Consider the following 21182-nt stretch of genomic DNA (forward strand, 5'->3'; position numbering starts at 1 on the left):
ATAAGACAATATACCAAAGGAAAGGGACTGATTAACCAGATGCAAGAAAAGCTGGGGCTGTCCAATCAAGTTGGTCAGATTGGTTAGGCCACAATCCTGGGTTTCAGGGGTCACTGTTGTGGGGGGGAAGTTAGAGAAGTCAATTGTGGGGATTGCGGGAAGCATGCCAGAGTACAGACGGAACAATAATCGTCAAGGGGGCAACTCAACATGTGAAGGTAGGGGAAAGATGACAGTGAATTGGAAGACATGTGTTATTGTGGGAGGTGAAAGAGGTGTCATCTAAGTTCACAACCATCTTGATCTTGACAGGGAGACACTGAAACTCACTAGTTGGTGTGACTAAGTTATAGGCTACACTAGGAATTGGAGGAAATCATAGGCAGGCTTTTAAGGTGGGATGAGAGAAAAGACAACCTGTACTGCTTGTGCTTAAATAGCAATACATTTACAAAACGTGCAGTTGTATTTTTAATGAAGTGTCAGCTGTGCCACCTATGTGCCCCAAGAAGCAGTGTTCATTCTGATTTTCTTTGTAGCTGTATGGGCCTCTGAGACCTGTGTGCAGAAGCGACTTCTGGAACCAGAAGTGATCGGTGTGCTGATGCCAATTGCCGTAATTAGAACATTGAAGCAGTGCACAGCTTACAGGGAATGTTGCTGAGAAGCATTTGTTTCTGGTTGCCTTCCCACTATGTCTGAAGTGAAGGACAACTCCAGCCTGGCAGCACTTGACTTGTTGGATGGCTGGGCTCTATAAATGATGGCAGTGCCGGGTACCCTTGGAGATACCAGCAGAGACGAGTACTTTCACATTTGGCAAGAGGGAAGATGAGAGGTTTTTCGGAGAATCGCATGAAAAATCTTCCTGGGGCTCACAGAGAAATGAAAATTGCCAAAATTGATACTCAGCTGATTTTTGATAAATTTTAGCCCACAAGATGACAGATAGAATAATAATATGGGGATATGAGGTTACTCACTTTGGGAATAAGAATGGAAAAGAAGAACATTTATAAGATGTGTGAACATTGATGTTCAGAGAGACTTGGGTTTACTCATATAGGAACACAGAAAATTAGCATTCAGGTACAGCAAGCAATTTAGAAGGCAAATGGTATGTTGTGATTGGAGTATGAAAAAGGAGGTGCTGATAAAATTGTATGGGCTTTGCTAAGACCACACCTGAATTGTACACAGTTTTGTCTCCAAATTTAAGGAAAAATACACATGCATGAAGGTGATACAGCAAAAGTTCACTTGTCTGGTTTCTGATTGGGCCTATAGTTTTCACAGTTTTGAAGAATGGATGATGATTTCATTAAAGCATATATGATTCTAAATAGCCTTGACAAAATAGATTATTTTCTCTCGAACATTGAAACAGACTTTCAGGATAAGAGGTTAAATAAATATTTAAGACCGAGGTGCCAAGTTTCTTCACTCAGAGGGTTGGGAATCCTTGGAATTTTACACTCCAAAGAATTGCTGCTATTCTATTGTTGAGTATGTTTCAGGCTGATGTTGACAGAATTTTGATCAAATATGTGATTAATGGACATGGGAAGTGGGTGCAAAAGTGGCATTGAGGTGGATGATCATTCCTGATTATACTGAATTGCATATGCTGAAGTGCAGAACAGGTTTGAGGGGTGATAATTTTTATCCCTGCTTCCATGTCTTATGGTCTCATACTGGTAACATACATGTCAAGGAGCTTGATAAACTAAGTACTTAGATCAGAAGGGGAGTGGGGTATGTGGTAAGGATGAGGTAAATTTACAATGACAGAACTTGTTCTGTGTATAGGAAGAGCAATTTAAGTTTTGAGAATTAAAAGATTTTAAGATGTTTAAGGTACAGCAATCTAATCGAGACAAATATAACATTGTGAAGAAAAATAAGTGATATTACAGTGATTAAATATAATGCAAAGGTTAGGGTTGAAACTTTTAATTAAATAAGGGGATCAAACATTAAACATAATTCTGTAGATAGCTAAAGTTCACCAAGAATAAGTTGTGTGATCTATTGTGGGAGTAGCAATAGAATTCTCTAGAAAGGACCTTTGATTTTTCTGTCATAAACGGTTAAGGAAATCACACCAGTGAGCAAAGACACGACCTAATATATATAACAATTATGGGATGGTAAAGTAAGTTGGTGTCAGAAAGAAGATTTGACATATGTTTAAGATTGGACTGAAACTAAAGGTTCTAAATTACAAAATTATTGCAGTGCAGGAGGCCATTCAGCTCTTCACAACTGCACTGACTGTCTAAGCATTTCAATTTAGTAGCAATCTCCTATCTTTTCCCCATAACGAGATTAAAAACATTTAAAGCCTAGATTGTGAGACAATGAGGAGAGACGTGGAGTGGATTAATTCACTAAAGGGCACTTGTATCACAAGGAGACATTAAATAAACCATCAATTTTTGCACTGGAGAGTAGGTACCTCAGAGGTACCTATTCTAGGGAGTGCAGATAAATTGAATCCTAATAAATTGTTAACAATAACTATAAAGCATAAATCAGGGACATTGACTCATGAAGATAGAAAACAAATTAATAGCCTTATTTAATAGTTGGTCCTGGAAGATGTGGAAGTGAATAATTCTAGAAAACATAGCAGCAATAAGGGTAAATAATTTATTTTTATTTTTAGGACTGCTTGGATTTAAATTCACGAGGAATCTCACTTTATATTGCACTCATTTGGAATGTTTTGTTTTGAGCGTTGATAGAATTTAAATAAAAAATAGCACCAGCATCTTTAGTGTAAGACCCAAATTGCTATTGAACTGCAGTGGTGCAATTTAATTTCTTGAATTGGTTACATATTTTCTGTGATTTTGACAGAGAAAGAAAAAATGTAAAAGTCTATCAGTGAGGCACATCAGGGTTGATATCAGCTCTGCTTAATGTTAGGTGACAAAAATGGAGTTTTATATTTACCTGAAGAATTCCAATGACCTTTTTGGCCATGAATGGACCAAGTTGTGCAGCTTGGGACAAAGTAACTCCACTGTAGTCTGCAAGGATTACTATTCCATTCACCTGATTTTCTTCTGCTCGAACAAGTTTCTCTAATGTTATATAAATGGCACGAATGTTTTCTGTAATGGGATAATCACCGATTTTCCATTTTCCTACAATATAAAGAAGCATTCAGTAGTTTGTGCTTAAGGGATTTTAAACTTACACCTAAAAATACAATAATCTTTTTGTTGGCCAATAATATAACTTAAGAAACCTCAAACCATGAATATTAGTCTATTAAAACTTCATGGTAAGGTAGTATTGAAAAATATCTAAAAATTTACGATAATTAAATCTCTAATTTTCAATTCACTTCAACAGGAAATGTACATATTTCGAGGGCTGTACTGGGTCACCTTATATTTGAATTCAGATGATATTTTTGTCAGGGTGTGTTCTTTGCTGTTAACTCTTATGACAAAAAAAGGCCCAAAAGCAAATAATTAGTTCTTGAATATTTCACAGAATTCCTCATGAGTACGTGGGTATAAAATATGCGCTATGTTCTCCAAATGTTATCTTATTGCAGCCAGTTCTCAAGAATCACTGTCTTCAGGACCTTCCTCAATTTAAAAGGAGAACACATTCCTTGTTTTTAAACAAATAAATAATTACATAAACTAAAACAGAAAAATCCTCACTATTGTATGGGGATTACTGGTGGCCCTCAATTTGATTGTAGGTAAAGACCAAATATTTTGGTAACCTTTTTCAGTCAGGTATCAAGGACTTCATACAATGGTGAATGCAAAGAGAAACACAGAACTGGAATGTGAGCTTAAAAAATAACTAAAAAGATAATTTTTGGAAGAGAGAGGAAAAATAAACCTTCATAAAGCAGATCATAACTTCAGAAAACAAATAAAGTATAGAATGTCATACAGTTCTATATATTTAATAAAAAATATTTAGTTTCATTGCTCCTCTGGGAAAATCTTTTAAAAATGTTTTTTGGATTTCTAAAATGTTTAAAACTGTGCATTCTCAATTACGTACAATTGTCAGAAATGTCTCTGATAACAGATGTAACATTTGTCTGTATAAATTACTGCCTTGAAAACTGAGTTAAATAACAAATAAGAGTACACATGCAGCCTTCCCAAAATAAAGAAGGCTGAGTGGTGAGGAGACAATGTAGAATGGTATCAGCTAATTGTCAGCAATAGTACGATACAACTTAAATTTTAGTACTCGAAAAAGTAATAAAGGATTGACAAGGGCAGAGCAGTGAACGTGATCTATATGGACTTCAGTAAGGCATTTGACAAGGTTCCCCATGGGAGACTGGTAAGCAAGGTTAGATCTCATGGAATATAGAGGGAACTAGCCATTTGGATACAGAACATACTCAAAGGTAGAAGACAGAGGGTGGCGGTGGAGGGTTGTTTTTCAGACTGGAGGCCTGTGACCAATGGAGTGCCACAAGGATCGGTGATGGGTCCACCAATTTTCATCATTTATATAAATGATTTGTATATGAACATAAGAGGTATAGTTAATAAGTTTGCAGATGACACCAAAATTGGAATTGTAGTGGACACCGAAGATTACCTCAGATTACAACAGAACCTTGATCAGATGGGCCAATGGGTTGAGGAGTGGCAGATAGAGTTTAATTCAGATAAATGTAAGGTGCTGCATTTTGGGAAAGCAAATCTTTGCAGGTCTTATACATTTAATGGTACGGTCCTAGGGAGTGTTGCTGAATAAAGAGACCTTGGAATGCAGGTTCACAGCTCCTTGAAAGTGGATAGGTAGATAGGATAGTGAAGGCGGCATTTGGTATGCTTTCTTTTATTGGTCAGAGTACTGAGTACAGGAGTTGGGAGGTCATGTTGCGGCTGTACAAGACATCGATTAGGTCACTGTTGGAATATTGCATGCAATTCTAGTCTCCTTCCTCTCAGAAGGATGTTGTGAAATTTGAAAGGGTTCAGAAAAGATTTACAAGGATGCTACTAGCGTTGGAGGATTTGAGATATAGGGAGAGGTTGAATAGGCTGGGGCTGTTTTCCCTGGAGAATCAAAGGCTGAGAGGATGACCTCACAGAGGTTTACAAAATCATGAGGGGCATGGATAGAATAAATAGACAAAGTCTTTTCCCTGGGGTGGGGGGAGTCCAGAACGAGAGGGCATAGGTTAATGGTAAGAGGGAAAAGATATAAAAGGGACCAAAGGGGCAATATTTTCATACAGAGGGTGGTGCGTGTATGGAATAAGCTGCCAGAGGGAGTGGTGAAGGATGGTACAATTGCAACATTTAAAAGGCATTTAGATGGGGATATGAATAGGAAGGGTTTAGAGGGATATGGGTCAAGTGCTGGCAAATGGAACTACCTTAGGTTGTGATATCTGGTCAGCATGGACAAGTTGGACCAAAGGGTCTGTTTCCGTGCTGTACATCTCAATGTCTCTATAACCAATGATTGCTACCCAAAGCATACTGCTGATCTGTAATTAACAATCCTATGATTTTAATTATGTAAATATTTCATCAGCATGTAAGTGTCACTAAGCACTATTCTGGTCCAGCAGGAAGATTTCTTTTATAGGACTAGAATCACACTAACTTAATCAATCTATTGGAGGCAGTGACATAGTGGTAATGTCAGTGGATTAGTGATCCAAAACGACAGCCAATATTCTAGGACAAGGGTTTGAATCTCATCATGGCAGACTGCGAAATTTGAATTCAATAAAATCAGGATATCAGAGCTGGCTTACAGAGGTGATCACATAGCTGTCGACTGTCATAAAAATCCATCTGGTTAGGGAAGAAATCCAGTGTAGCATTATTACATGTTGTAGGTCTGTAGTCACAATTTGGGTAACTCTTAACGACCCTCTGAACAAATAAGACAGACAATAAATGCTGGTCTAGTTAATGATGTCCTTGTCCCATTAACCAATTAAAAAGGAAACTCCAATAGCTTTGTACAAATCCTACCATTGCACACAGTCTGGATTTTTTTGATTAAATTTAAGCCTGGATAATGAGATAGCTTTCAATTTTATATTAACACTTTATGTTATGTTTTTCAAATAGAATTTTGTTCAATTCTGTTTATTTACCTGGTCGAATAACCAAGATACACCGACCAAATGGATCCGGATAAGGTAGAACAGTAAGAAATCCAGAGTCTAGAACACGTTTTATTGCAGACGGCCTCAAATTTGTAAACACCTCTGGCCAAGTCCTTTGGCTTGCATGGTAATTCACTAAAAGCTTCAGTGCCCTGTCATAATCAAACTTGCGAGCTCTGAGAAAACGCAATAAGAAGGGGTCATCCAAACGTGTTTTTAAGTTTGGTTGTTCTTTTAAAATCATGTCTCTGAGGGCCTGCACATCACGCAGTCTCCATTCAGGTTTCTCCTGAAGCTCTTCTTGTGCCTTAGCAATCAGTTGTGGACTCAAAGTGCACACATATGGCTGTGCTTTTGGGGAGGCTTGTAACTGAAGCTCTAGTGGCATTGAAGGGGCATCGCCATCACAGGAAGCATTCTCTTCTGCCATCAGTGCTTTGTGAGATTCTGCTTCCATTAAAAAAATGCTAAATGGAAAGAATGGATAATCAGAGTAGTTATTTGTTTGCAATCTACAATACATCATTATTCATTGAAACAGCATAATGCATTAACTAACAAAAATAAAACCCCTCATCTACCAATATATTTTTAAAAATGATGACATTTTGTGTCATTACTTCCTTCCTACCAAGATGTTCGAGAACTGACTTTACAGGAATATTAACAAGCCTGAATTCCTTTTGTTTTATTAAATAATAGCAAAAGGACCTAATTGCATCCAAGGACTTCAATAAATACATTCAACTTACCCCTAGTCTATGACAGGCACTCTTGCTCACAATAACATCCAATGCTATATATCTGGCTGGGAAGGGAGATTTAGTCGTTTGGGGAGGATGAGAGTCATTGAGGGAAAACACCAAATGCAATAGTGAGAATAGGAGAAATGAGCAGGAGGTGGCAGAGAGACAGAGATGGTGACACTTAGTCTTGTGGAACACAGAAGAACTTTCTTGCGGCATTGCTGCATGTTCCTTTGGACTGGAGAACACACACTGATCCAAGAGGCAACTTTGACCAGGCTGCAAAGTTCTAGTGCTCCTTGGGAAAGAGGATAGCCCTCCTCTCCACCAGGACTCCCAGGTCCCTGTTGGTAAAACATGGAGCCAACGTGCCTCTCACGGATATGACCTTTCCAAAAGTACAGCCACTTACCGTCCTGACTTGCAGTGTTTAAAGTGGTGCATAGCTGGGGTTATGGCAACCAAAGTGAAAATGTCAAAGGTTCTGACACTGGCAAGCACTTCCACCTCTGCTAAAGCAAGATTGTACAAGAGTGGCCTGGTGCAATGGTACTGGTTTTCAATGGCAGACTCATAATTCGACTAAGTCAGTGTGAGGGAAACTTCATCTCATATAGTCATAAAGTCATAGAGATGTACAGCACAGAAACAGACCCTTCGGTCCAAATCGCCCATGCCGACCCTATCTAGTCCCACCTGCCAGCACCCAGCCCATATCCCTTTTAACCCTTCCTATTCATATACCAATCCATATGCATTTTAAATGTTGCAATTGTACCAGCCTCCACCACTTCCTCTGGCAGCTCATTCCACACATGCACCACCTGAAAAGGCTGCCCCATAGGTCCCATTTATACCTTTCCCCTCTCACCCTAAACCAATGCCCTCTAGATCTGGAGTCCCTCTAGATCTGGAGTCACCCACACCAGAGAAAAGACCTTGTACCTTGTCTATTTACCCTATCCGTGCCCCTCATGATTTTATAAACCTCTATGAGGTCACCCCTCAGCCTCTTTTGCTCTAGGGAAAATTGCCCCAGCCTATTCAACCTCTCCAGAAAGCTCAAATCCTCCAACCCTGGCAACATCCTTGTAAGTATTTTCTTACCATTTCAAGTTTCACAATATCTTTCCGATAGGAAGGAGACCAGAATTGCACACAATATTCCAAAAGTGGCCGAACCAATGTCCTGTACAGCCGCAACATGACCTCCCAACTCTGGTGCTCAACACTCTGACCAATAAAGGAAAGCATACCAAATGCCTTCTTCACTATCCTATCTACTTGCGACTCCACTTTCAAGGAGCTATGAACCTGCACTCCGAAGTCTCTTTGTACAGCCAACACTCCCTAGGTGTATAAGTCCTGTGAATATTTGCTTTCCCAAAATGCAGCACCTCGCATTTATCTGAATTAAACTCCATCTGCTACTCCTCAGCCAATTGGCCCACCTGATCAAGATCCCATTGTAGTCCAAAGTAACCTTCTTTGCTGTCCACTACACCTCCAATTTTGGTGTCATCAGCAAACTTAGTAACTATACCCCTTATGCTCACATCAAAATCATTTATATAAATGATGAAAAAATAGTGGACCCAGCACCAATCCTTGTGGCACTCCACTGGTCACAGGCCTCCAGTCTGAAAAACAACCCTTCACCACCACCCTCTGTCTTCTACCTTTGAGCCAGTTCTGAATCCAAATGGCTAGTTCTCCCTGTATTCCATGAGATCTAATCTTGCTAATCAGTCTCCCATGGGGAACCTTGTCAAATGCCTTACTGAAGTCCACATAGATCACGTCCACCATTCTGCCCTCATCAATCCTCTTTATTACTTCTTCAAAAAACTCAATCAAGTTTGTGAGACATGATTTCCCACACATAAAGCCATGTTGACTATCCCGAATCAGTCCTTGTCTTTCCAAATACATGTACATCCTGTCCCTCAGAATTCTCTCCAACATCTTGTCCACCACCGACATCAGGCTCACCATCTATAGTTTGCTGGCTTGTTCTTAACGCCTTTCTTAAACAGTGGCATGGCGTTAGCCAACTTCCAGTCTTCCGGCACCTCACCTGTGACTATCGATGATACAAATATCTCAGCACGAGGCCTAGCAATCACTTCCCTAGCTGCTTACAGAGTTCTAGAGTACACCTGATCAGGTCCACTTTTATGCATTTCAAGACATCCAGCACTTCTTCCTCTGTAATATGGACATTTTTCAAAATGTCACCATCTATTTCCCTACATTCTATATCCTTTTTCACAGTAAACACCAAGGCAAAATACTTGATTAGTATCTCCCCCATCTCCTGTAGGTCCACACAAAGGCTGTCTTGTTGATCTTTGAGGGGCCCTATTCTCTCCCTAATTACCTTCTTGTCCTTAATGTATTTGTAAAAACCTTTTGGACTCTTCTTTATTTTACTTGCCAAAGCTATCTCATGTGCCCTTTTTGCCCTTCTGATTTCTCTCTTAAGTATACTCTTACTGCCTATATACTCTAAGGATTCACTCGATCGATCCCATCTGTACCCGACATATACTTCCTTCTTTTTCTCAACCAAACCCTCAATTTCTTTAGTCATCCAACATTTCCTATACCTACCAGACTTTCCTTTCACCCTAACTGGAATACACTGTCTCTGGACTCTCGTTATCCTATTTCTGAAGGCTTCCCATTTTCCAGCCATCCCTTTACCTGTGAATATCTGTCCCCAGTCAGCTTTTGAAAGTTCTTGCCTAATACCGTCAAAATTGGCCTTTCTCCAATTTAGAACTTCAACTTTTAGATCTGGTCTATCCTTTTCCATCACTATTTTAAAACTAATAGAATTATGGTCGCTGGCCCCAAAGTGCTCCCCCACTGACACCTCAGTCACCTGCCCTGCCTTATTTCCAAAGGGTAGGTCATGTTTTTCACCTTCTCTAGTCGATACAGCCACATACTGAATCAGAAAAGTTTCTTGTACACACTTAACAAATATCCTTTCCATCTAAATCCTTAACACCAAGGCAGTCCCAGTCTATGTTTGGAAAGTTAAAATCCCCTACCATAACCACCCTATTATTCTTACAGATAACTGAGATCTCCTTACAAGTTTGTTTCTCAATTTCCCTCTGACTATTGGGGGTCTATAATACAATCCCAATAAGGTGATCATCTCTTTCTTATTTCTCAGTTCCATCCAAATAACTTCCCTGGATGTATTTCCGGGAATATCTCCCTCAGCACAGCTGTAACGCTATCCCTTATCAAAAATGCCACTCCCCCTCTTCTCTTGCCTCCCTTTCTATCTTTCCTGTAGCATTTGTATCCTGGAAGATTAAGCTGCCAGTCCTCTGAGTCATGTTTCTGTAATTGCTGATACCCAGCCCCGTGATCCCATCCCTGCCCTAAGTTCATCTGCCTTCCCTATCAGGCCTATTGCAATGAAATAATTTATCAGTCCTACCTTGTTCTCTGCTTTGTCCTTGCCTGCCCTGACTGTTTGACTCGCTTCTTTTCTCAACCGTCCTAGTCTCAGATTAATCTCTTTACTCACTATCTCCCTATGCCCCACCCTCCCACTTTACTAGTTTAAATCCTCCCAAGCAGCTCTAGCAAATCTCCTTTTCAGTATATTAGTCCCCTTCCAATTCAGGTGCAATCTGTCCTTCTTGTACAGGTCACTTCTACCCCAAAAGATTCCAGTGATCCAGAAATGTGAATCCTTCTCCCATACACCCAGCTCTTCAGCCATGCATTCATCTCCTCTACCATCCTATTCCTAGCCTCACTAGCTCGTAGCACCGTGAGTAATGCAGGTATTACAACTCTCGAGGACCTCCTTTTTAAATTCCTGCCTCACTCTATATTCTCCCTTCAGGATTGCATTCTTTTCTCTTCCTATGTCATTGGTTCCAGGTTCCAACGTGTACAATGGCCTCCTGCTGGCCCCGCTCCCCGTTGAGAACATTCTGCAATCTCTCTAAGACATCCTCGCCCCTGACACCAGGTAAGCAGCACACCATTCTGATTTTTTAGCTGCTGGCCACAGAAAAGTCTGTCTGTGCCTTGGATTAGAGAGTCCCCAAATACAATTGATCTCTTGTAACCTGACGTACCCTTCATTGTATTACAGCCAGTCTCAATACCAGAAACTTGGCTGTTCATGCCACATTCCCCTGAGAATCCATCACCACCTACATTTTCCAAAACAGCAAACTTGTTTGAAATGGGGATAGCCACAGAAGATTCCTGCATTACCTGCCTACCTCTCTTACCTTTCCTTGAGTTAACCCATCTATGTGACGTATCTGTGACTTTTTCCCTTCCTACAACTGTATTCTATCACACCCCCTTGCTCTTGTAAATTCCTCATTGCTTCTATCTGTGTCTCCAAACGATCCATTTGATCTGATAGGATTCACAACCAACCGCATTTATTGCAGATATAATCCTCAATAACAAAAACTCTCCCTAAACTTCCACATCTGACAACCCAGAAAACAGCACAGTCTTATTCCTCTACAAAACACTGCTCCAGGCTAACTTAATACGTATTGCTTATATTTTAAGTTTAATCAAGAGACATATCTCAATAAAACATATAATCAAGAAAGAACCCACTCTATTCACTACTGCAGACTTACTGTAAGGCCACACTTAAAACTATTTACTTATCTGTTTCTGTGCTGTGACCTCTCCCAAACAGATTCCTCCAAGGTCAGTTGTGAATTTGAGTAAACTTGAGACAGAGTGAATAACTGGGAAGTTGGGTCAAAGTGAGAGTTTGGGGCAGAGATAGAACGAGGTGATTTAAGTAGGTTGTGCCAGAAATGAAGTCTCCAGAAGAAGAGTGAGTGGGTGTGGAAATAAGACAGAAATTGATTGGCTTAACTGTACTGAGAATAATGGCAACATGATGCCATGTTTGCAGGGAAAGCAGCTGATTGAAAATATTAACCATACCCAATAACCAATCTTTAAAGTAAAAGTTGGGTGTTTCTTTTGTGTTTAAGACTTTGTTTTCTCTACTTACCCTTCAGAAATAACTTGCTGGGTTTTCAGAGTAAGCTCATACTTATTCTAAGGGTAATGAATAGTTTTGAGAGTTACACATTAGAATCATCAAAAAAATGTTAGTCAACCATAGCTGACAAAGGATGTTCAAGGATTGTATAAGACCAAAAAAGAAAGTCTGTAAGGTTTCCAGAAATGCAGTAATTCTGAGTATTGGAAGCCTTGTGGAGTACAACAATGGAAGACCAAGGAACTGAAAGGAAGGGGAGAATGCAATCTCGCAAAAAGAAACAGAAAAAGTAAATAAAAGGAAACAGTTAGCTAACATGAATGTGGGTCCATTACAATCAAACTCAGAAAAGATTGTGATGGGAAACAGAGAGATACTGCAGAGAAGCTAAATAATTAAACTGTGCTTGTTTTTGCTATGTAAGATACCAGAAATCTCCCATAACTAGGCATCCAAGGTGCCAGGGAGAATGAACAGTTCAGCAACTTAGCATTGGGAAAAAGACGGTGCTACAAAGACTAATGGAGCTGAAAGTTGGTAAATCTTCAGGACCTGATGGTCTATATCTCAGGGCCTTGAAGGAGTTGGCTACAGAGATCATTGGATGCAACGGTGATTATCTTCCAAAATTCTATCGATTCTGGAATGGTTCCTGTCGATAGGAAGGTAGTAAGTGAAAGAGTCGAAAAGTGTGGTGCTGGAAAAACATAGCAGGTCAGGCAGCATCCGACGAGCAAGGAAGTCAACATTTTGGGCACAAGCCCTTCATCAGGAATGTGTAAATGTCACCCCACTATTTAACAGAGTGGGAAAGAAAACCAGGAAGTACAGGCCTGGTTATCTTACATCAGTGGGAGGAACAATGACAATCTATTATATAATGAGATAGATGCCTGCCTGATTCAGCAGAGACAGCATACATTTGCAAATGGGAAATTGTGTTTGATGACCTTGTTGAAGCTTTACAGCTCCTCACAGGAGGTAGGTTTGTAAAATTAAAGTTCCTTGGATAAGAAGTTATATACTGTTTACGGATTAATGATTGGCTAACCGACAGAAAACAGCAGGAAATAAATGGGTGATTCTCATTATGACTGCAATAGGGTACAATATGAGTTAGCACCTGTACCTTGTTGTTGACAACATATTTCAATGGTTTTTGAGGTGGAGGCAAAATGTAATATTTTGAAATTAGAAGCAGAAAGGAGAAAAGCTGGATGGAAAGGTATTATGTTAGGAAGGTGTAAAACAGCTTCAGGATTTAGAAAGGCTTAATGAGTAGGTTAGAACATGGCAAATGGAATATAATGTAGTAAAATTTCAGGTTATCCACTTTGGCAGAAAAACAGGTGTGCAGATGTCTTATAAGTGGTAAGAGATTGAAGAGTGTTGATGATAATTTAAGGCTCACATGCAGGTGTAGCAAGCTATTAGGAAGGCTAATGGAATGTTGGCCTTTAATGTAAGAGGATTTGAGTACAGGGGTAATGAGGTCTTGCTTCAACTGTAGACTGCATCTGAGTACTACGTGGAGTTTTGATCTCCTTATCTCAAGAAATACATATGTCATTGAGAGAGTACAACAAAGGTCCACTTGATTTATTCCTGGGATGGTGGGACTATCCTATGAAAAGATATTGGCTAACAGGGCCAGTATTCACTAGAATTTTAAAGAATTTGTTTTGTTTTGTTTTTGTCATTTATATAAATGCTTTGGATGAGAATATAGGAGGCATAGTTATTCAGTTTGTGAATGACACCCAAATTGGTGGTGTAGTGGACAACAAAAACGGTTATCTAAGATTAGAAAGAGATCTTGATCAATTGATTCAATCGGTTGAGCAGTGGTTGGAATTTAATTTGGATAAATGCAAGCTATTGCATTTTGGTAAAACAAACAAGGACAGGACATTTACAGTTAATAATAGGCCCTGAATAATATTTTTGAACAGAGACACCCAAGGGTTCAGGTACATTTTTTTGAAATTTGTGTCACAAGTAGACAAAATAGTTAAGGTGGCATTTAGCACGTTTTTCTTCATTGCTCAGACCTTTCAGTACAGGGGTAGGAACATTATATTGATGTTTACAAGATACTGGTGAGGCCTCTTCTGTGTGAAGTTCTAATTGCCCTGCTTTAGGAAGGATCTTACTAAATTGGAGAGGGTTCAAAAAAGATTCACCAGGATGTTACTGAGAATGGAGGGTTTGAGATATATAAATAGGCTGGATATGCTAGGTTTTATTTCACTGAATGACCTTATAGAGGTTTATAAAATCATGAGAGGCATTGATAAGGTGAATAGCATGGGTCTTTTTTCGAGGGTGGGGGGAGTTCAAAACTAAAGGTCATATTTTTAAGGTGAGAGGAGAAAGCTTTAAAAAGGATATGAGGGGCAACATTTTTTTTAAAACGGAGAGAGTAGTTCATGAATGGAAGAGGAAGCTGTGGATGCAGATACAGTTAAAACATTTAAAAGATATTGAATAAGTACATGAATAGGACTGGTTTAGAGGGATATGGGTCAAATGCAGGTAAGTGAGTCTAGATTAGTTTTGAAACATGGTCAATGTGGAGAAGCTGGACCGAAGGGTCTGTTTCCATGCTCTATGACTAGAATAAGAGGTGATCTAATTGGCACTTACAAAATAATTGAAGGGAATGACTGTTGGATGCCAATAAGACGTTTCCCCTGACTGGGGAGTCTAGAATGGGGGACGTTATTCAAAAATAAGAGGGATGTCATTTAGTACTGAGAGGAGAATTTTTTTTACTAACCTTTGGAATTGTCTACCACAGGAAGCTCAGTCTTTGATTAGCTTTAAGGAAGCGATTGATAGATTTCTAATTACCAATGACATTAAGGGTTATGGGAATGGGAGTGAGGAAAATACATTAAAGTATTCATGATTATACTGAATGGCAGAGCAGGCTTGACAGGCTGACTGGCCTTTGTTCTCTGTTCCTATGATAATTGTAACAAGATATATCGAGGACAGCATGAGATTCAGTTATGATAGTAAAGTATGATCCTTCGTCATTGTGGGTTCAGTTGTCAAGATGCCACCTAAAAAATGTGTCACTCATGTAATCCCAGATGTGATTATATCCAATAATGGACCAGATACCATTTTAGGATTTCAATAGATCACTACTTATACAGTCATAGAGATTTATAGCATGGAAACAGACCCTTTGGTCCAACCCGTCCATGCCGACCAGATATCCCAACCCAATCTAGTCCCACATGCCAGCACTTGGCCCATATCCCTCCAAACCCTTCCTATTCATATACCCATCCAAATGCCTCTTAAATGTTGCAATTGTTCCAGCTTCCACCACTTCCTCCGGCAGCTCATTCCATACACGTCCCACCCTCTGTGCGAAAAAGTTGCCCCTTAGGTCTCTTTTATATCTTTCCCCTCTCACCCTAAACCTATGCCCTCTAGTTCTGGACTCCCCGACCCCAGGGAGAAGTCTTTGCCTATTTACCCTATCCATGCCCTTCATAATTTTGTAAACCTCTATAAGGTCATCCCTCAGCCTCCAAAGCTCCAGGGAAAACAGCCCCAGCCTGTTCAGCCTCTCCCTATAGCTCAAATCCTCCAACCCTGGCAACATCCTTATAAATATTTTCTGAACTCTTTCAGGTTTCACAACATCTTTCTGATAAGAAGAAGGAAACCAGAATTGCACGCAATATTCCAACATTGGCCTAACCAATGTCCTGCACAGCCGCAACATGACCTCCCAACTCCTGTACTCAATACTCTGACCAATAAAGGAAAGCATACCAAATGCTTTCTTCACTATCCTATCTACCTGCGAGTCCAAACAATCAAAAGAACACAGACTTCACAGTTCTACTAAAGCACTGCTTCATTGCATTACAATGTGGCTTCTCATCAGAACCACTGATTGAGAGAAGACTTTAATCTCAGCTCTCTATCTTTCCAGGTTGTTAACCCCACAAATCAGGCCCATGGATAGACAACAATGTTTGTCAGAAAGAATGGAAACTTCATCAGCAACGAGCAGCAAACTACAACACAGAATTTAAAATCAAAGTCTTGCCAATTCTGGAACAAGGTTAAACAATGATTTACTCAGTTTAATACATATTCAATCAGGAAACTCAGTCAAACTGCTGGATTGACTTAGTTTATTAAATCAGAGACTTGGGAAGTGATGGAGTGACAGTAAGTGTACTTAATGTATTTGAATCAAATGTATAAAGAATTTAATAACCAAAAAATAAAGTTTGTGGGGAATGTTGTTTCAAGCAGTTAGTATCTGAAAGAATTAACAGGCATCACATGATTTGCTCCACCCATTGGGGTCTAAAAGTGATGTCCTGCAAGGAGCTAGCCAGGTTTTAATGTGTAGCCTTGTTGTCTTTATCCAGAATGCTTCGTTAATAGTAATGTATACTTTTAAATTGAGCCCAGTATCTCACAGGAGACTGTCATGTACTTTAAATGTCATATAACTAGTTGTTATGGATTATTGAAAATTTCCTTACAGTTTACCAAGATGAGAAGCTGAGCTTGGAGGTCACGCAATCTGGGGGTCGGGTAGTAGAGGAAGTGAGGTGAAGGTGGGAGAAAGAGATTGCGGTAATAGCACAGTTGTGAGGAAGATGTTGAATTTGCACTCAACCAGTGTTCAGGACTGCCTTAGGTTGATGAAATCGAGGCTAGAGGCATGTAATTGCGTACAGGGACCAACAACAATTACCCTGGCTTTACTGATATTATGTTGGAAAGATTTGTTAACTCATCTATACTTAACACAGTTTACCTTTCAAAATTTATACGCCTGAAAAGTTAGTAACTTTACATTGACTAAAGATTTAGTTTTCTCTTTCACAGTAAATAGGCTTTGCTGGCTTGGCCTACATTTATTGTCCATTCCAAACTGCTGCTGAACAACTGGAAGTGAGTCACTTTCTTGACTTGCTGCAGTACATGCTGTTGAGAAAGGAGCTCGAGGATTTTGACAACAGTGAAGAAACAGCAATATGGCTCCAAGTCAGAATGGGGTGGGGTTTGCCAGTTAATTTGCAAATTCTGGTGTTCTCCTGTTCCCACTGCCTTTGCCCTTCTAGGTGGTAGAAGTCATGGGTTTGGAATGTGCTGTGAAAGAAGACTTGACAAGCTGCCGTAAAGCATCTTGTATATGGCACACACTGATACCACTGAGCGCCATGAGTGGAAGCGAATGATTTTTAAGGTGGCAGATGGAGTGCCAATCAAGCAGGCTGCTTTGTTCTGGATTTTGTGGAGCTTCTCAACTCTCTTTGTTGGAGAGTTACACCCATCCAGGTGACTAGGGACAATTCCATCATCCATGAAATGGTGTGGCTAAACTACACTTTCAGAATACCATTGCTGGCACCTTACGCAGCACAATTCTATGATCAAGTACTCTCTGTTTAGGTGATAAATAGTCCACATTATCACATCTTATGTTCTGGTCTGTTTTAAACAAATACTCCAGCCTTTCAGAGTTGTCATGACAGTTCAGTCTATTTCTATTGAATTAAAAAGGATTCAAATCCAAACCCATTCTTTCAGACACAAAACACATCAAAGGCAAGGACTTTATAATTATTAGACTTTATATGTTTATGCTTATTTCATTTCATTTGGGCTAACCCAGCAAATTTTAGGTTAATGTTTACACCTGCTCTTCTTCAGAACAGTGTCCCAGGATTATTCCCATCCACCTGAGAGGGCAGGCAAGAACTCAGCTTTAACGTCTCATCTGAAAGACAGCAGCTCTGAAAGTACACTCCCTCTGTAGTGCCCTGGACTGTCAGCCTTGATATCTGTGGGACTTGAGCAAGAATTGATTGAAATTATTTCCTAGTGTGAGGAAATTACACAGGAATTACACTAATAGTTATACAACTGTATTGAGTCCTACATGCTTAAAGATGATGGGAAATACAATTGAGTAGAGTAAAACTTGTTTAATCCATTAGAGAATGAGCAGCTTTTGACACAGACACATAGAAGAGTCTAAAATCCCAGCCCTACGATTTGAGCTGCATCATAGAAATTACCTCCATGCTATTCCACTGTGCACAGACAGGTTTCTTGTACTGGCTGCAGCAGCACACCCATCATAACCACACCTTCGCCAACCATCTGAATGCATGTGGCATTCCAAAGGTAGTGGGGAACCCTCCCTGGGATGTGCTCTAACCAGGAATCCCCTCCTTTACCACACAGTTTGTTTGGTGGGTCTTGCATGCACCAGGACACTGCAACCATAAGTTAAGTAGTTTCACGGACTTTTATGATGTTGCAGCCCCTCATATTGTGTGTCTGAGTGCTCTTCAACTTTGGTTGCAATTCATGATCTCTGGTCACTTGACGTGGCGGGGATCACAGAATTACAGAAGTATTATGATGCAGAAGGAGTTAATTTGGCCCATCATGCCTACACCAGCTTGCTAAAATGAGTGTCATTTACCAAGTGCCAATCTCCTGCTTCTTCACCCATAGCCTTGCACAATAATTATAGCCAAATAATCATCCAATTCCCTCTTGAAAGCTTCAACTGAACCAGCTTCTATCAAACCTGCTTCTCTTGTACTTTCCACATCATAACTACTCACTAAGTGAAAAAGTTTTTCCTCACTTCACACTTGCTTTGTTTGCAGGTCACTTTAAATCTATGCCCACTTGCCCTTGTTTCTTTTCCTTATCCATACTATCCAGCCCACTCTTAATTTTGAAGACCTCTGTCAGAATGTCTCTTCATGAGTCTGACCCTGGGCCTAGCCAAAGTGGCCATTAACAGGTCCAGGCAATTGTCAATGGCCGAATCAGACCTGAAAGTACTGCAAATGCTGTAAATCAGAAATTGCTTGAAAAGCTCAGCAGACCTGGCAACATTTGGGGACAGGAATCAGTGTTAATATTTCAGGACAAGTGACCCTTCCTCAGGACCATTCTGAGAACCATGCCTGGGAGATATTTTCTAATCAACTTGATCAGAGATAGGAGCATTACCACTGTGCCACAAAAACATACCATGCTTGGGTACGTTTCTGTGACTGATTATTGCCACAGGAGCTGGATTGCACAATCTCCCCACCCCCAACAAACGACAAATTTTAATTTCATTTCATGAGTTTCTATTTAAGTTTTGTTATAGTAAGCCTGGTCACGGTTAATTTGTTCGTTAATTTATCATTGATATACGCAGAAATCTGATTGGGCATAAATCTGAGAGGTTGTAGCTTTAGGCCTTTGACATCCATGACGGTGTTAACTCGCCTTTGAGAAGATTAGGCGATTACATTATCAGAAGAAACACCAATCAGGCAACATATGCTATCCGATAAGGGTCAGCCGTTTTCAAGTCAGTGAATACCCGTCATAATATTCTGAATAAAAAAAAATACTAATCAGGCCACAACCAGGAAGTGAGAACAGACTCCGAGACACAATTGTATTGCAAAAAGCCTGTACAGCATATCTAACAATAAAACAAGAACTCAATCCTGGCATCTGATTCTCGGCTAAGAACAGATTCAAAATGTGACAATAAAACAACGTAACAAAGGTGAGCTGCCGAGCTGGACAATCAGTCAGTGTTTGCAGCGTCTGCCTTGCTGCTAGTGAAGTCTAGGCTCCTCACTAACCTGCCCACTCTGCGGTGCCGGGATGAAGGTCAGAAACTCGGCCGGGACAACAGGAACACTGAAAGACTGGGAAAAGGGGCTGCGCTGCTTCACCTCCAGCCGCAGCTCCGCGGGCTCCGGCGCCGCCAACAGCTCATCCACGAACAGTGAACAGCAGGGCAAGAGATGTGCAACATTAGCAGGCAACGAGCGAGGCTGAGAAATCAGCTCACTCACCAGTGAGTGGGCGTCAAACCCTCAACATGAAAACCGAATAATGAGGCGTGAGGACGTAAAATATAATGGTCCACACAGCACTGTTACTCATTGTCTTGTCCAGAAATTTTAGGGGTGACATTTATTATTAAAAAGAGCGACGCCGTTTGCCTTGAAATGCATCCACCTTCTAAACCGAAACCAAAATGCCACACGTTAGTCACAAATTCTATTCATTTGTAGTAAGTGTGTTGTTACATGAGGTTGTTAACCTGGAATCGAAAGCCAATTATCCGCATCCTACTATGTGCTATCCTGGTGAAACATCACAGGGACATCAAAAAAGATTGAGATTTGTTTTGTTGTTATTGAAAATGGGGAACCAAGGCTGTTTGACTGACAGTCCAGTATCATCCAGTTGGTTAGAGTCTTTTTACTTTCCATTTGATCTAAAGGAGGTTATATGCCACATGAATAGATGTATTGGCCAACTAACAACTGCAGTGTGAAACTGAGAGAGACAAATAAGTTTTGCAAAGGAACAATACTTGGAAATGAATGTGCACGGCTCCATTATGAAGTATGCACAAAAAGTAGACCAGTACAAGTCGTTCACAAATGTTATTGGTTGTTCCTTCTGAGAAGTCATGTGCCTGTTATCACAGTTGGTATCCTCGCTGTTGCAGCCTGTAGAACATACAAGGTAGAATATCTTCATCTTGACTTCTCTGAACAAAGACAGGTCTGACCCACATGCCTCAGTCTTCATGATTTGGATAAGGAGGCAACCATTGAAGCTATTGGTTCAGAAGCAGGGATATTACCCACTGTGATGCAAGATTCTTAATGCTTCTATGAAGTGCCTTGAGATATTTAATTAAAACATCCTATAAACAGAAATCATTGCAAAGAATGAATAATCTATCACCCCCTGACATTCAATAGCATTACTATTGTGAAACATCCACTAGCAACATTATAGGGTTATCATTGACCAGAACTGAACTGAATGAGTTATATAAATACTGCAGCTACAAGATTAGGTCAAAGAATAGGAATACTACAGTGAGTAACTCACTTCTTGACTTCCCAAAGCATGTCCTTGATCTACAAGTTACAAATCAGGAATGTGCTGGAATACCTCCCACTTGCTTGGATGACAAAACCAAAAAAAAAAGCTCCAACAAAACCCAAGAAGCTTGATGTTGTCCATGATAAAGCAGCCCACGAGATTGACACATCAACAATTATATATTCCCTGAACCACTAATGTACAGTAGCAGCAGTGTATACCATGTACAAGATGGCTCTTTAGACAGCACTATCCAAACCCACCAGAACTACCATCTAAAATGATAAGTACACCAGATAAATGGAATCACCATCACCTGCACATTCCTCTTTAAGTTACTGACCATTCTGACTCGGAAATATAT

At 40.1% G+C, this 21182-nt stretch overlaps 1 protein-coding gene across 3 annotated transcripts in view; it reads right to left on the reverse strand.

Moving 5' to 3' along the window:
- ttpal (tocopherol (alpha) transfer protein-like) overlaps positions 1-19780 on the reverse strand; it is a 36260-nt gene extending 16480 nt beyond the window's left edge. Inside the window, exons 1-3 of one of the 3 annotated variants that reach the window (XM_072556600.1) lie at positions 19768-19780; positions 6116-6594; positions 2959-3152 (exon numbers count right to left, since the gene is read on the reverse strand). In XM_072556600.1, coding sequence (XP_072412701.1) covers positions 2959-3152; positions 6116-6584 — 663 coding nt within the window. In that variant the 5' untranslated portion in view covers positions 6585-6594; positions 19768-19780. Of the gene's footprint in view, positions 1-2958; positions 3153-6115; positions 6595-19551; positions 19746-19767 lie in introns of those variants that run through there. The other 2 variants (XM_072556599.1, XM_072556597.1) reach the window with 2 other exon arrangements.
- Between the last annotated feature and the right edge of the window lie 1402 nt (positions 19781-21182).

Source organism: Chiloscyllium punctatum, chromosome 37 (genome assembly GCF_047496795.1).
Source record: "Chiloscyllium punctatum isolate Juve2018m chromosome 37, sChiPun1.3, whole genome shotgun sequence".
NCBI classification, from domain to species: domain Eukaryota; kingdom Metazoa; phylum Chordata; class Chondrichthyes; order Orectolobiformes; family Hemiscylliidae; genus Chiloscyllium; species Chiloscyllium punctatum.